Raw genomic sequence first — 13319 nt, forward strand, 5'->3', positions numbered from 1 at the left:
ATTTAAATTATCACATTATTCATTTATTCTGTATAAGATTTTTAATGCGTTTTCATTCCGTGTTGGTTAGGGTTTTCTTACCCTAACCAACACGGATTCCAAAAAGCACTTTTATGCGATACTCAGCTTGCATTATTCATCCATGACTTAAGCGCAAGTGTAGACCTTTACATACCAAATGACGCCATTTTTATAGATTTCAAGAAAGCCTTTGACAAAGTTCCCCACAACCGCCTTCTACTAAAACTTTCATTTAAACCTTAACCAACTTGTCTACAATTGGGAGAAATACTTTCTTGCTAACCGTCAGCAATTCGTAGAAGCTAATGATACGTCTTCATCCCTTTATAACGTCATTTCCTGTGTACCACAGGGAACAGTTCTGGGTCCTCTCCTCTTCCTAATTTAGATAAATGACTTACCCGATAATATTTCATCTAACATTCGCCTCTTTGCTGATGACTGTGTATTATACCGACCCATTACTAACGTTTCAGATAGAGTTACCCTCAAGCGCGAAATACTAAAACTTGGCGAGTGGCACAGTAAATGGCTCAAGGTTTTAAATACTGATAAAACTGCACTTGTTTCATTCCGCAGATGCCAGAACTTTGCTACTGCTAACTATTTATTAATGACTGCACAGCTTCTTCCCTCAGCTGTATTAAATACCTTGGCGCTAACATTTCAAAGAATCTGAACTGGTCTTCTTATGTAAGTAAAATAGCTAACAATGCTAAGAAAACTCTTCGTTACTTTCGTCGTAACATACATCTTGCACCTTCTTCAGTAAAAGTATTAGCCTACAGAACTGATTCGCCCTAAACTTGAATACGCATCCCCCATTTGGGACCCACCAAAAAGTAACCTAAGTAAATCCATTGAACTAGTTCAAAACCGTGCAGTTAGATTCATTTATTCTGACGACTCATACCACAACAGTGTTACTACCCTTAAAAGTAAAGCACGACTACCTAACCTTGACCTACGTCCTAAGATTTCTAGACCCTCATTGCACCACAAAATGTATCATGCGTTTCATCATAGCTCCCCTATTCAGCCAGCCCATCGGACTTCAACTTGCACCAGTCACCACAAGGCCGTGTACCCCCTCCTTCTTGCACTACAGCCTACCTTCATTCCTTCTTCCCCCAGGCAGCCAGGGATTGGAACAATCTTCCCTCAAGTGTCATCGACCATTCTAACACAGATACATTTAGGAATGCCATAGAATCTGTGTTTTACTAAATCGTCTACTCCCTCATGTAAAGCCCTCTTTGAGGGCCTTTGAGGTATAATAAATATATAAATAAATAAATAAATAAATAATATAATCGCTCGCATTGAGCCTCTGTGTTATCAAAGTGAGGTTCAAGTCTTTTTACGGAAAAAAACTGATTTAGCTGCAGATGACGTGAGTTACCACCTTACCTAGCCGCAGACTACCGATGTGCTCTAGCAGTCATGATTGGGAGGACGCTTTCAATCATTTTTAGTGGTCAGCGACGCTTTTCCAACACAGAGTTTGGGTGTCCCATGAGGCAAATGATTGATAATTTGAAGTAGTCTCCAAGACAGCTGTCACACATGGGTGACAATGCACTTAAGTCTAAGCACAGAGGACAGCATTTTCCCCCCCCCGACAAAAATTAAACCCTAAGCGCGAGGATTCGCACTCACGGCCTCGCGGCAAGCAGTGCCACACTGTGGCAAAAAAGCCAACGTAATGCGTCTACTTCATCACTGAATGAAATGGAATGCGATTTCTTTTTCATATATTGTATCTATGCACATCTTCCGTGGGCGGCAAACATAGGTTTCGTGAGAATCGTCACGTTTACTTACACCATAGATCTCGAGGTAGCCATTGACGATAGTTTTCAGGTTGAAATACAAGGTTTCCTTCATCCACCGGGCACCATAACGGTGGTTTGGGCGTGGAATGAAGTAGGGGTCTGCAAAATACGTCAATGTGCTAAATTAATTAGGCATATCGGCCCATCAAGGAACCAACTTTATTTGTGTCAATTTTGCAAAGAGAAGAGTGGCAAAAAAAGCTGTCTTCCGACTTCTTGATGAGCTCGCCACCCTCTATTTACAAGGGCTCACGGCAGCCCAGCTACTGTTTGGTTTACACATATTTGAAAAAAGAAATCAGAAAAAAATGACATCTTTGCAAATAACAGTACATCATTTAGAAAGAAAGGCCTGAACAACAGAAAAGCAACAAGCGCAAAAGATAGTAATAAAATATTTTACAAAATATGCATAACAACTACTAGCCTTTACAAAGTTTAAGCATAACTTGCCTCATGAACAACAATACAGATCCATATTAGTTAACGTGTTGTGATTGACAAGGAAAGATAAGGTATGGCACATTCGTTGCATCAATAAAGCATTTTCGCACATCACACTTCAATTTTTTATTTTGTTTGTTTGGTCGAACGCCCCGATATATATATATATATATATATATATATATATATATATATATATATATATATATATATACATATATATTTACTGGAAAAAAATCACTGTACAGTGAACACGGACTCGTACTTACGGCAACACTTTTTAGGTAATGCGAGGTGTCAAGCTACAGATTACTCTTTATTCACGTTTTCGTCACAGTGCCCTTTCCCACAAAAACAAATTGTAACATCTGAGGCGGTGTTACAAGAAAAGCTTGTCAACCTTGATAACATTCACGTCAACAGTCACAGTTTTCGCGGTATTTGTATAGGCTAAGTTGGAAAAGAAATAATCAGGATAAGTATGCAATAAGGTACTTTCAGCGCACCGGAATCAGTAGAATGATGGCTTTTTGATGAAAATTAGTTTTAAATTTTCCTGTGTTTAATAACGTAAGAAGAAAAAACAGCCCGACGGTCTGACGCGGATTCAAACCTACCACACTTGATTCTACGGGTAATAGCATAAAATTCTACCATAACATTGCTAAGCTCCGGCGCATTTATACACGATAATCTGGTTATCAGTATTTCAGGTGTAACTATTAGTTGGATTTGAAGGCTTAGGTGAAATATAAATGTAAGCTTTTCATAGCTGTAATTGTGTATTCCTGCAGGGATAACAATGTAGTTTAAATTTCTGAACACAAAGCAACGCGCCCTACAGAAGCAACACGCCTTACTGTTTTTTTCTCTTTCTTTTAGTAATGGAAGCGTGTTACGTTTTTTGTGTGTGTTTGCGATCTTGTTTATGCCAAGAAGGGCAATAGCGCGTCGTTTTTTTACCGGAACGTGTGCGTATAATTAGTTCACTTTGTAATACTTGTAGCTGTGCGCTGGACCGGATAACTATTGACTCTGTACAGGATTCTGCGAGTGATGCCAGCTTTACCGGTAGGTGACGAACGTGTATTTTCTGCTATAATTTTGTATAGTGTGATCCACTTCATTGATGCTAACTCCTGATTAAGACAATGAGCCTATCCGAAAAATACATTTCATTTTCTCCCCCTTAAACGAAAATATGAAGCTCGCAAAGGTAGCATTGTTTCCCACTTATAGAATCGGATATCGAATACCTGAAGAATGTATCACCTACAAGGCGTTGGAGCAAAACTTCAGTTATGCGAGTTTTACAGTTCCATTGTGAAATTTGATATACAAACGGGGTTTGAGGAGTTCGTTTGCGCGCAATTCTCATTTCGGAGCGCGACTAGCTTTGGCGTTTTAAAAGAAACTGTCGTGTAAGTACACTGTGGCAGATTTTAGGAAGGTTGTTGATAAAATTCTGCTCCTGTGACTTTTGCCACAACAGCTCTGCCATCAATTACCTGCTTGGTGAATTAGATACCTTTTGATCAATCTTTGACATCACAGGTGTTAAAATACTGGGCCTGCAAACAAAGACCCAAAGGAGAAGTCATGAAGACGTGGACACCGACTGATAACTTTAGGGGCGCAAATACAAAAGAAAAAGCGAGACAGGAAATCATCGACGCCGAGGTAGGGAAGTGGCAATACATATTCAAGAAAATTGTTTGGCCTGCACAGTTTCAGGTATGATATCCGGAAATCATGGGGAAGGTCGTTGAACTGGACAAAAACTAAATTTGCCTCTGGACGTGCCTTTCAAGATAAATGGCGTCGAGTAATAGAAGGCGCCTTAACATAGACGTTCCTGAGCCTGAGGATGAAAGCTTGCTATTCAAGGTGAAGAAATTGCACAACGGTTTAACATGGAGTGCTTATCGGAACGTAATGTTGTAGTTATGCACGAACACACTTCAACTTACACTTTCCACTTACACTTTCCAACTGCGTTGGGAGAAACCAGCGGCATTATTATGCGTTTCGTGCATCAGGGGCTACGCAATGCTTGTCTGGCCAAGCAGCGATCACTGACAGATAGTTCGCTGAAATTCTCCATCGCCGAGAGCATGACAACTCTATTCAGAAATCTTCTGTCTGCAGCTAAAGAATGAGTGCAACATTCTGGATACAAGTACGCATGGCATACAAACGAGCATGTCCTTGTGCGCAAAGAAATTGTACCCCTGGAGTAGTCATTAAGCACGAGGGTGAGGTGTCCAAACTTAGTGTTTTCTTTCCAAGGTTCCTTGCGGCTGTTTTTTCGGCAGCAACATAAATCACCTAGGGCTGTTCTTAAACAAGCATGGTTTGCCCACGTTGAAACGACACAAAAGGAATATAGCTTTATTAATATCAACGGTCATTCAGTCTCCTAAAAATAGTTGAATGGAAAAGCGTCTTGGGGTCACGTAAGCTGTGTCACGTCGTAATGATAATTGAAACCTGTTATATAAATAACGGTCACATCTTGCAGCTTCCTCACAAGAAAACATTATACCTGAATAGGTTATAAGGACACGAGGCAGGCGTTTCCTTAGTAATGTCGTAGCACAGGCTTTGTGACACTTGATTTTTGGCAAATGGCGCGGAATATTAGGAACTGGCGTGTGTTCAAAGAAAGAAATACATTTTTTCTTGTATGCTACCACCCTACTCATAGTGTTCATGGCCATTTCCTTGATTTCTTTGATCAAGTGTTTTCGTTTGGAAAGAAAAACCGCGTTAGCTTGATTACTGGGTGAAATATTAATATAGATATTGGCTCGGATAGAACACGACAGCCTCATTTGGAAAAAGTAATAACCTTGCACGCTTTTATTAATTCCCTGTAGCACTAGAGAAATAGTAAATACAGAAACTATTCTGTTGTATTTGGAACATCCAGTAACAATGTATCCGATGCCTTACCATCATCTTCTTTATTTCCTGATCCCATGCGCTCATTCTCATCTTTCCCATATATAACACTTCGCCATCTCGTTAAAAAATGTCGCTTGCGTAGCTCGTAGTGTTTTAATAGAGTTTTTTTTTCTCGTGGGTTCTGTGATGGCTGGCCGGACATTTTGTTCTATAGTGAATATGGTTCCGACTGCAGTAAAGATGGCTCCGGCTGCAGTAAAGATGGTTCCGACTGCAGTAAAGATGGTTCCGACTGCAGTAAAGATGGCGCCGACTGCTGTAAAGATGGTTCCGACTGCTGTAAAAATGGTTCGCCTGTTTGGGCCCCTTGCCGTGGCATAGGTGGACAGTCGTCGTGTTGTTCTATCGCAGGTGCGCTCCTATGAAAAAGTTTGTCCGATGAGGGCAGATTTCAATTCGGAATTCCAGGTCGACTACTTGTCACCTTCTCCACGCCTTCTGGGTGTACTGCTTGAAATTTGGCTGAGTTCAATAGACGACCGTCTTTGAAAAGAAATGAGGCTGGGCCTCGTCGCTCAATGATTTTTTTCGGTTCCGAAAAGTGCGAGAATATTTTCCCGTGAACAAATGAATTTCTCACACGGTCGTAGTCGCCGATGGCAAAGTTTCTGGTCCGAGCTCCAAGAGGACAGTCAGTGTAAAGTTTGGAAAAAACTTGCTTTTGTTGGATACGCTGACGCAGCCGTTTCCTTGTTTCTACTGAATTTTCGTTAAATAACGAATCGGGTAATTCAACAACGCTTAAGCGCGTTCGCGGCAATCGTCCGCGCAGGAGAACGGCGAGTGACACCCGTTGTGGCATGAGGTGTGCGACACGGATATTGCGACACGGATATCAAGACCCTCGTATACTGCCATCTGGAAAAATGACTTGGGGGCTCTGTTGAACCTTTCTACAAGACCGTTTGCTTGTGTGTAGTGCACAGAAGAAAAGATATGGCGTATGCCACTTTCCCGTAAGAACTCAAACTCAGCTGATGCTGAATTGTGATCCGTGATCCGAAGCTACTTCATTCGGGTAGCCATAACGAACAAACACTTGTAACAGCCAGTTCTTGACCATCGTCGTAGAAACCTGTCTAGAAAAAAACTTCTCGCCCTTTGCTGTGATAGTCATTAAGCGTCACCACATAACGGCAATTGATGGCAGCTTGCTGAAAGGGGCCAATAATATCAATGGCAATTTTCCGTAAAGGCTTGATAATCATTAATATGTGGGGTTTAACGTCCCAAAACCACCATATGGTTACGAGAGACACCGTAGTGGAGGGCTCCGGAAATTTCGACCGCCTGGGGTTCTGTAACCGGCACCACCCAAAGCTGAGCACACGGGCCTACAACATTTGCGCCTTCAACAGACATGCAGCCGCCGCAACCGGGATTTGATCCCGCAAACTGTGGGTCAGCAGCCGAGTACCTTAGCCAATAGACCACAGCGGCGGGTCTCCCAAGGCTTGTCAGGGTAAGTTGCTGGCCGCATAGGCTATGCAGTTTGTCACATGACTGGCAAAAAAGACACGTATCAACCAGTTTTTCTACATGGCCATCCATTAGAGGCCACCAGTAGAACTCTTGCAGTCTACTTATCGTATGACTGATCCCCGGATGTTATTCATGGGCGACTTCCATCAAATTACGAGTAAGGCTACTTGGAACTACAATCCTTTCACCATGGTCAAGCCAGTCGTAAACAATGAATAGTTTTACGCGCACATGGAAGTGTGGCATCAGCATCACTTCCAAATATTTTTTTTCTAAAGCCAAGATGACAAAACAAAGTTCACGACCTATGTGATTATTTTCGCCGATGCAGTCACTGCTTGTAATTCAGCAATGGTTAGCACCGGAGAAAGAAGGCAAACAAATTGATCATTAGTGACCTGACCGGTTTCTTTAGGTAAAGACAGTCCAGAGAGTGCATCAGCCACCACATTATCACTTCCTTCGTGGTACTCTACAGTGTACATGTAGCACAGCAGTCGCACTGACCAACGAGAAATGCGTAATGGCTACTGTACAACGCCCTTAGTAGACAACAAGGTAACAAGGGCACTATGGTCAGTTCGCAGAACGAAAGGGCGATCCCAAAGGTACCCGTGTCAATGTTCGCAAGCCCAAACGTATGCTAAGGCTTTGCGTTCACCTGCAGAATATTTTTGTTCTTGTGGGTTCAAAGTCTGGGAGGCAAAGGCAACCGTCTGTAGATTTCCCTTGCTGTCTTGTTGTAGCACAGTGCCTAGCCCATCTCCAGAGGCATCGGTCTTGATGACGGGAAGGTGTAGAACCTTGCAAGTTGTCAGCAGCGATTTCAAACGGACAAAACTTTCTTCGGCAGCTGACGTCCAAGCAAATGCGACATTGCCTCGAAGCAATGCCCGTAGAGGTTCTACAACATGCGAAAACATAGGACTTGAGATTATCGTAGCAGCAATTGTTATAGGCACCAGTTCTTTCCGTTTTAGAAATTTAGTAGCAGCTAAAGATCCCCTCTATACCGAGTACACAACATACAAATTTGAAGTTGAACGGTAGGATAGTGGGATTACTATTCATTTTACAGTGAACTTGCATATATCAGACATGGCGCAATAGTTAGTGTGTCCCGTTTGGAATCGAAAGGTTGCACGCTCAGATCCTTGTGGTCTCAATGCCATTTCACGATCTACCATTGCCGTGGCACTCCAGCATCCACCATGCGTCACCATACACCATGTTCCACCAATAATTACAGTACAATATTCCACCACAATGGGGAATGGTGAAATCAATCATTCATATAGTGGACATTTCTTTCAATAGGGAAGGAGCGATTGTAGGGCGATGGTGAACGGCGTCTTGTTGACCGATGACTATTTCGCAGTCACGTGACGCGAGCGAAGATGAAGACCAACGCGGTTGTAACGCATAATGGTGGCCCTGGTAAAAGGCTCCTCCAGTAAAATCCTGTTCGCTACCCTCGACGCTCATCTTGCTGACGTTTGTTGCGAAAGGGTGCGATGTGTCTGATAGCCGCAATAATAGCACATAGAGCCAGTAGGTCACCAAAGAGGGTAGTAGCTGCTGCTAGGTGCACCTGGAAAGAACGCTCAGATGTACCGATGAGGGCCCAGGCGGTGGTGATGGAAACCCCGTGGGAGGTGCGGCAGCAACCCATGCGAACGTTCGTGGCTGCTAGGTCAAGTTGACGCTACCTGAAGGCGTGGGGGCACCGTGCGAGAATAATGGTTGAGTGCGAGTGGCAGCGGGCTGTGGGTGGGCCGTGTTGGTCCTGGACGTGAGTTCCTCTCTGACAACATAGTGCAAGCACGTTGAAGACGGCTGGATGACACACTGAAGGCTGTAAAGATTTTATTGTTTGCAGTTCGCGTATGAATACACTTACGTCTCGTAGGTCTGGGATCACCGTAAGAGGCGCGGTGTCGCGTATCTGGTGTAGGCAAATAGACTAGTTCACCGAGCCACTTACATGTTGTGACAGCGTCAGCAACGGTAGCCAGGTTCTCAATGACAAGGGCATTGAATGCGACAGGTGCAATTCCCTTAGGAAGGTGGCGTACGTTGTCCGACTCTGGCATGGATGAATCGACACGGTGGCAAAGTGCAAGGACATCCTTGATGTAGGATACATACCAATCGCCATCAATGTTTCCGAGCCACGAGAGTTTTCTTTGCAGAAGCCGAATGAACAGCCGGTGTGCCAAACACTCAGCGACGCTGGTCTTAGAAGACGGCCGAGTCGGAGATGTTGATCAGGCGGTGGAAGTACCACGTCTTCGAGACTCCCGTTTGGTCGAACTAGACGCGAGTGCCCTTGTAGGTTTCATTCCACCGACTAGAAGAGCCGACACGTGCGAAATCATCCAGCCAGTCATTCACATCTTCCCTGCGCAACACCTCCACCACGTAGGAGGTCTTGGTTTGGATGACAATTTATTAGGCCTATGAACCCCGCAGCCGACAGCTACGATGAACAAACAATGATGATGACCAAATGAGACAACGATGAGGCTTTTTACCAACAGCTTAGGATGGTGGTAATGTAGAGATGAATATGGGTATAGTAAATGCCGACACTAAAGATATATAACGCCTAAGGGTTATCTCCTGTGAAGGGTCCACCAGCAAGCTCTAGCCTTTATTTTGTGCCTTGAATGCGTTTCGACAGTCGTTATTTCACCATGATTCACGTCGTTTTCCATGCGGTTTCCCGGAGTGTTCATTTGTTTGCGGGACGCAACTGGTTGCAGCATCAATCAGAAGAGCTGTGAAGTAGTCTACAGCATTTACTCGCTTATGATACACAGGTTCTACTCGGCTGTTTAAGTCGGCCATTTGCGAACGTATGGGGGACATGAATTTGCTGATGGTGCGTTTAGAATCCTTGAGAAGTGGTCACTTTCATAGGCCTTCCCAGTAACTTCCTAGTGAAACAAGGGAAGAGGAGAGGGAGATGACACGCCGAGATCAATGGATCAAAATGTTCTATTTGCAAGGCTGTGATATGTTGGGACTGTCCGATTCTGAAGACACGGGGCAGAAGAGAAAGGGAATAGTTAAACTGAAAGTCCTCACGTATCGCAAAAAAGGTATTCCCAGAGACTGCTATCTGCATCGAAGCCGCCAAAGAATACATAAGGTGTTGGTAGCTAATCTGTTGGGGACTGGAATTCATAAACTTGTAGGTTGTGGTGTGGAGGTATGCAGACAGAGCAGATTGTGATGAGTTTATAGAAGATGACGGCTCGAACAACCACTGCCTTAAGGGAAGTTTGAAGAGGTAAATGTGTACATGCTATTCCTATAACGCCTTCAACTGCACTATACTATACCTACACTACTATAACACCTACACCCCCGGATGATGGCATGGAATCATCTGAATCCCTTCGAAAAATGATGTAATTTCATGCAAAGTGTGTGTTTTGGTTTGAAGTGGGCCTCTTGTACACACAGCACTTTTGAATTTATTTTGTAGAGCAGTCGTAGGCATCGAGGTTTCAAAAAAGGCCTCGGATATTCTACTGCAGTATTTGTGTCTGCATGACGAGTATAGATTGGTGCTGTGTGTACTTTAAGAAAGTACTGAGTGTATTTAGGGTTCAAGAGGCAGGACCTTTGTCCGGCCCCATTATTGGCTTTTTTGTTTTTATGGCATGGTCCAGAGAACTGTGCCAGTGTTGCGGCATTAGATGTACCGTTGTTCTTTGCCTCTTCAAAGGCAGTAGAAGACCGCACATGTTTGTCTTTAGTTCGAGTTTGGAGTCTCGCCTGGTGTGGCGAGAGCTTCTTCCTGACGACCCTGGAGTTTTCGGTTCCTGTTCACAAGTTAGCGGAATATACTGAACTACTGCCATCTCGGGGGCAGCCGCCACAGCCATCGGCTCACTACGCGTGGGCCGGGCAAGTCGAAGAGGCTGGTGCGCTGCTGCCACCTTGCGCGCCACATCATCGTTGGGTGAGCTGTAGAAGGGTGAGCACCTCTTCATATCTAGCCTGAATAAGATGCTTTCTGTCACTTTCAATGTAGTATATCATTTTCCTTCTTTCATGCTTGACATGATCCGAGAGTATGCTGGGTGGTCACCACCGCAGTTCACAGAGCGACATGCAGAATTGCAGTTTTTGGAGGTGTGGTCTTTTGATGCACATTTGCCACACGTGTATTGCCCTCGGCAAATAAGGGAGCCAAGACTGTACTGTTGACAAAGCACCTTCGCCGGTTCGATAAGCGTTGCCTCATTCAGTTTTTGGTGTATCCTGTTTTTGTACGTTCTGGAAATTCACTTGCTTCAAATGTAAAACTAGTGTGTTTTATTGCTTTTTCTCTGTTCTCACTTCTCGTATTTAGTCCTTGACCATTTACAAACTTTCGCTTTTTCCAACTATCGGGAAGCTCAGCTTCAGTGGGGTAAAAGAAGTTCTTCGTCGAACACAACACATCTAATGGCATTCATAGACCTATGTGGACAGACTGATAGAGATGTTTCCAATGCATTTCAGATTTAGGAGGGTATCATATTGGTTTCTGTCTCCCAGTTCAAGCAGGAAGTAACCGCTTGCTATCTTAGAGGCCTTGTAGGCACGCCCAAGTTGCTCTGTTAAGTTTCATGCTACAAAAACTTACGAGTGCTGGCTTTTCCACCCGACTGTTCACTATGTACTATGTGATATTCAGGAAAATGTTCGTTGGTACTTGCAAAAAAGTTGATCGCTGCTTGCGCGCGTAAACTTTTCAGCATACGATCTGTCTTGAAAGAGTATGCACATATCCTAACAGGTGATTTAGGTTTGACAGCGCCGCCAGCCACTCACCACTGTCCAAATCAGGTGACATTGCAGTAGATGCTGGGCAAATCCGGCAAACGACAGTTGTACAACGCCGCTATAACCTAACAGGGCATCACGAAGACTGCACATCCACAAAGGGTTAATCCTTCCGCTAGCAAGAACATAAGCAGGCTGCAGAAAAAAGTAGACTGTAAAAATAAAAAGGTGAAACGGGGTGCTTAAGATGAGAAGTGAGAGAGAGGCGTGAAAAGACGACTTCTGATTTCTGCTGCCAGGGTCAGCCCAGGCAAGCCATCTGCGTGAAGCCGGTGCCAAAGGGGTGCGTTACTTCAGCCGGGGTGCCTTAAAGGTCTAATCATACTGCGTCGACTCAACCCCCAAGATTTTCTTTTCCCCAGGCACAGGTAAGCCTGCGAAGAAATCGAAACCTTCATTGAATGATCGCGCAGTCTACGTTCATTGTTTTTCATTTCCCAATACCATTTTGGAAGAAGTTTGGAGCAGACTAAGAAACACGATGACTAGGAGCTGCATGGAGTAGCACTCCTCTTATGGAGTGGTTTGGAGCACTTTCATCACTGAGAACGAATGGCCTGGTTACAGCGAAGGAGGCGGAATTGTTGTAGGCCTATGTGCTCAGATCGTCGTGCATGTTAAAGAACCACAGGTTGTCGAAATTTTCGGAGCCCTCTATTACGGCGTCTCTCATAATGATATGGGGGTTTTGGGACGTTAAACTCCTTATATCAATCAATAAATTGTTACAGCGAAGGTGTAGTGCTTGGTTCAAAGAATAGGTAGGATTTAGGGGGGCAACAACTGCGTCAGAACCATGCTACGGCTGACGCCTAGTATACGCCTTATTTTTTTATATTTGCGACTTTTCACACGTGTGTATTTATTGTGAACACGTGATCTCAAGAAGACGCGGCATCCAAGGTAATAACTTGTGGCGCTCAACTGGACAAAGCCTGTGACCACACTGTTTCCGGGTGAGGAAGCACTTATTTCGAGGCACCCTTATTCAAAATAGGTTGCGTTGATGTGCGTTTTCTTCGCAAAAATATGAGTTCATTGCAGTGTCTACAATTGCATGGTTTCCATACTTGTGCTCATGGTCACGGTGCAATAATACGTTACGTGAGCAAAGCGCACCGAGCGAGGGCTTGGCGGGAGGGACCGATTATGTTCTGGTTTGCCGCATGCCGATAGATGGCCCGCCGGACTGAGGATTATGGCGCACTTCTGGCGACCTCCGCAAAGTACATCCAGCACGTGGGTGACAGTTTGCAAATGCGGGAATACCAGGTTATCACGTGGTAACAGCCACGCGATACGTTTAGAGCGGCGCAGTGAATGAGGGAGTGAAAAGCGAGGAGGTTGACTGCGCAGCGAGGGTACTATGGTGACGATAAATGAGCGCCGCTACTTTCCTACGCCGCGGGGCTTTCCAACATCGAAAAGGGGGAGAGCCGGGGCAAAGTTTGTAGCGCCATCCCTCGGGCTCCTTGCTAAGTGGAACTTCATCGGGCGGCAGATAGTGCCGTAGTTCGCTCACCTAAAGTATTCTGGCACGGGGCTCATGCCACCTCACTTCTCTATGGCGGCTTCACTGAGAAGCGAAGAAAGAGCAGTGCCCACAAAATGGTGGTGTGGCAGCATCACCCTGTTCAAAAATTGGCGCAATGTTGAAAGGAGAGTCCAAAACATCGAGGCACACAAATTGGGACCGCCACAAGGCGCTTTCTCATAACGTCATATGAA

General features: G+C 44.6%; 1 protein-coding gene across 6 annotated transcripts in view; it reads right to left on the bottom strand.

The window, feature by feature from the left end:
• Positions 1-13319, bottom strand: part of LOC119160839 (uncharacterized) — a 274511-nt gene that overhangs the window by 202236 nt on the left and 58956 nt on the right. For all 6 annotated transcript variants that reach the window (XM_075880678.1, XM_075880677.1, XM_075880676.1 and 3 more), the window contains exon 3: positions 1846-1955. In XM_075880678.1, the coding sequence (XP_075736793.1) occupies positions 1846-1955 (110 nt within the window). The remainder of the gene's footprint in view (positions 1-1845; positions 1956-13319) is intronic.

The sequence above is a fragment of the Rhipicephalus microplus genome, chromosome X (genome assembly GCF_043290135.1).
Source record: "Rhipicephalus microplus isolate Deutch F79 chromosome X, USDA_Rmic, whole genome shotgun sequence".
Classification (NCBI taxonomy): Eukaryota; Metazoa; Arthropoda; class Arachnida; order Ixodida; family Ixodidae; genus Rhipicephalus; species Rhipicephalus microplus.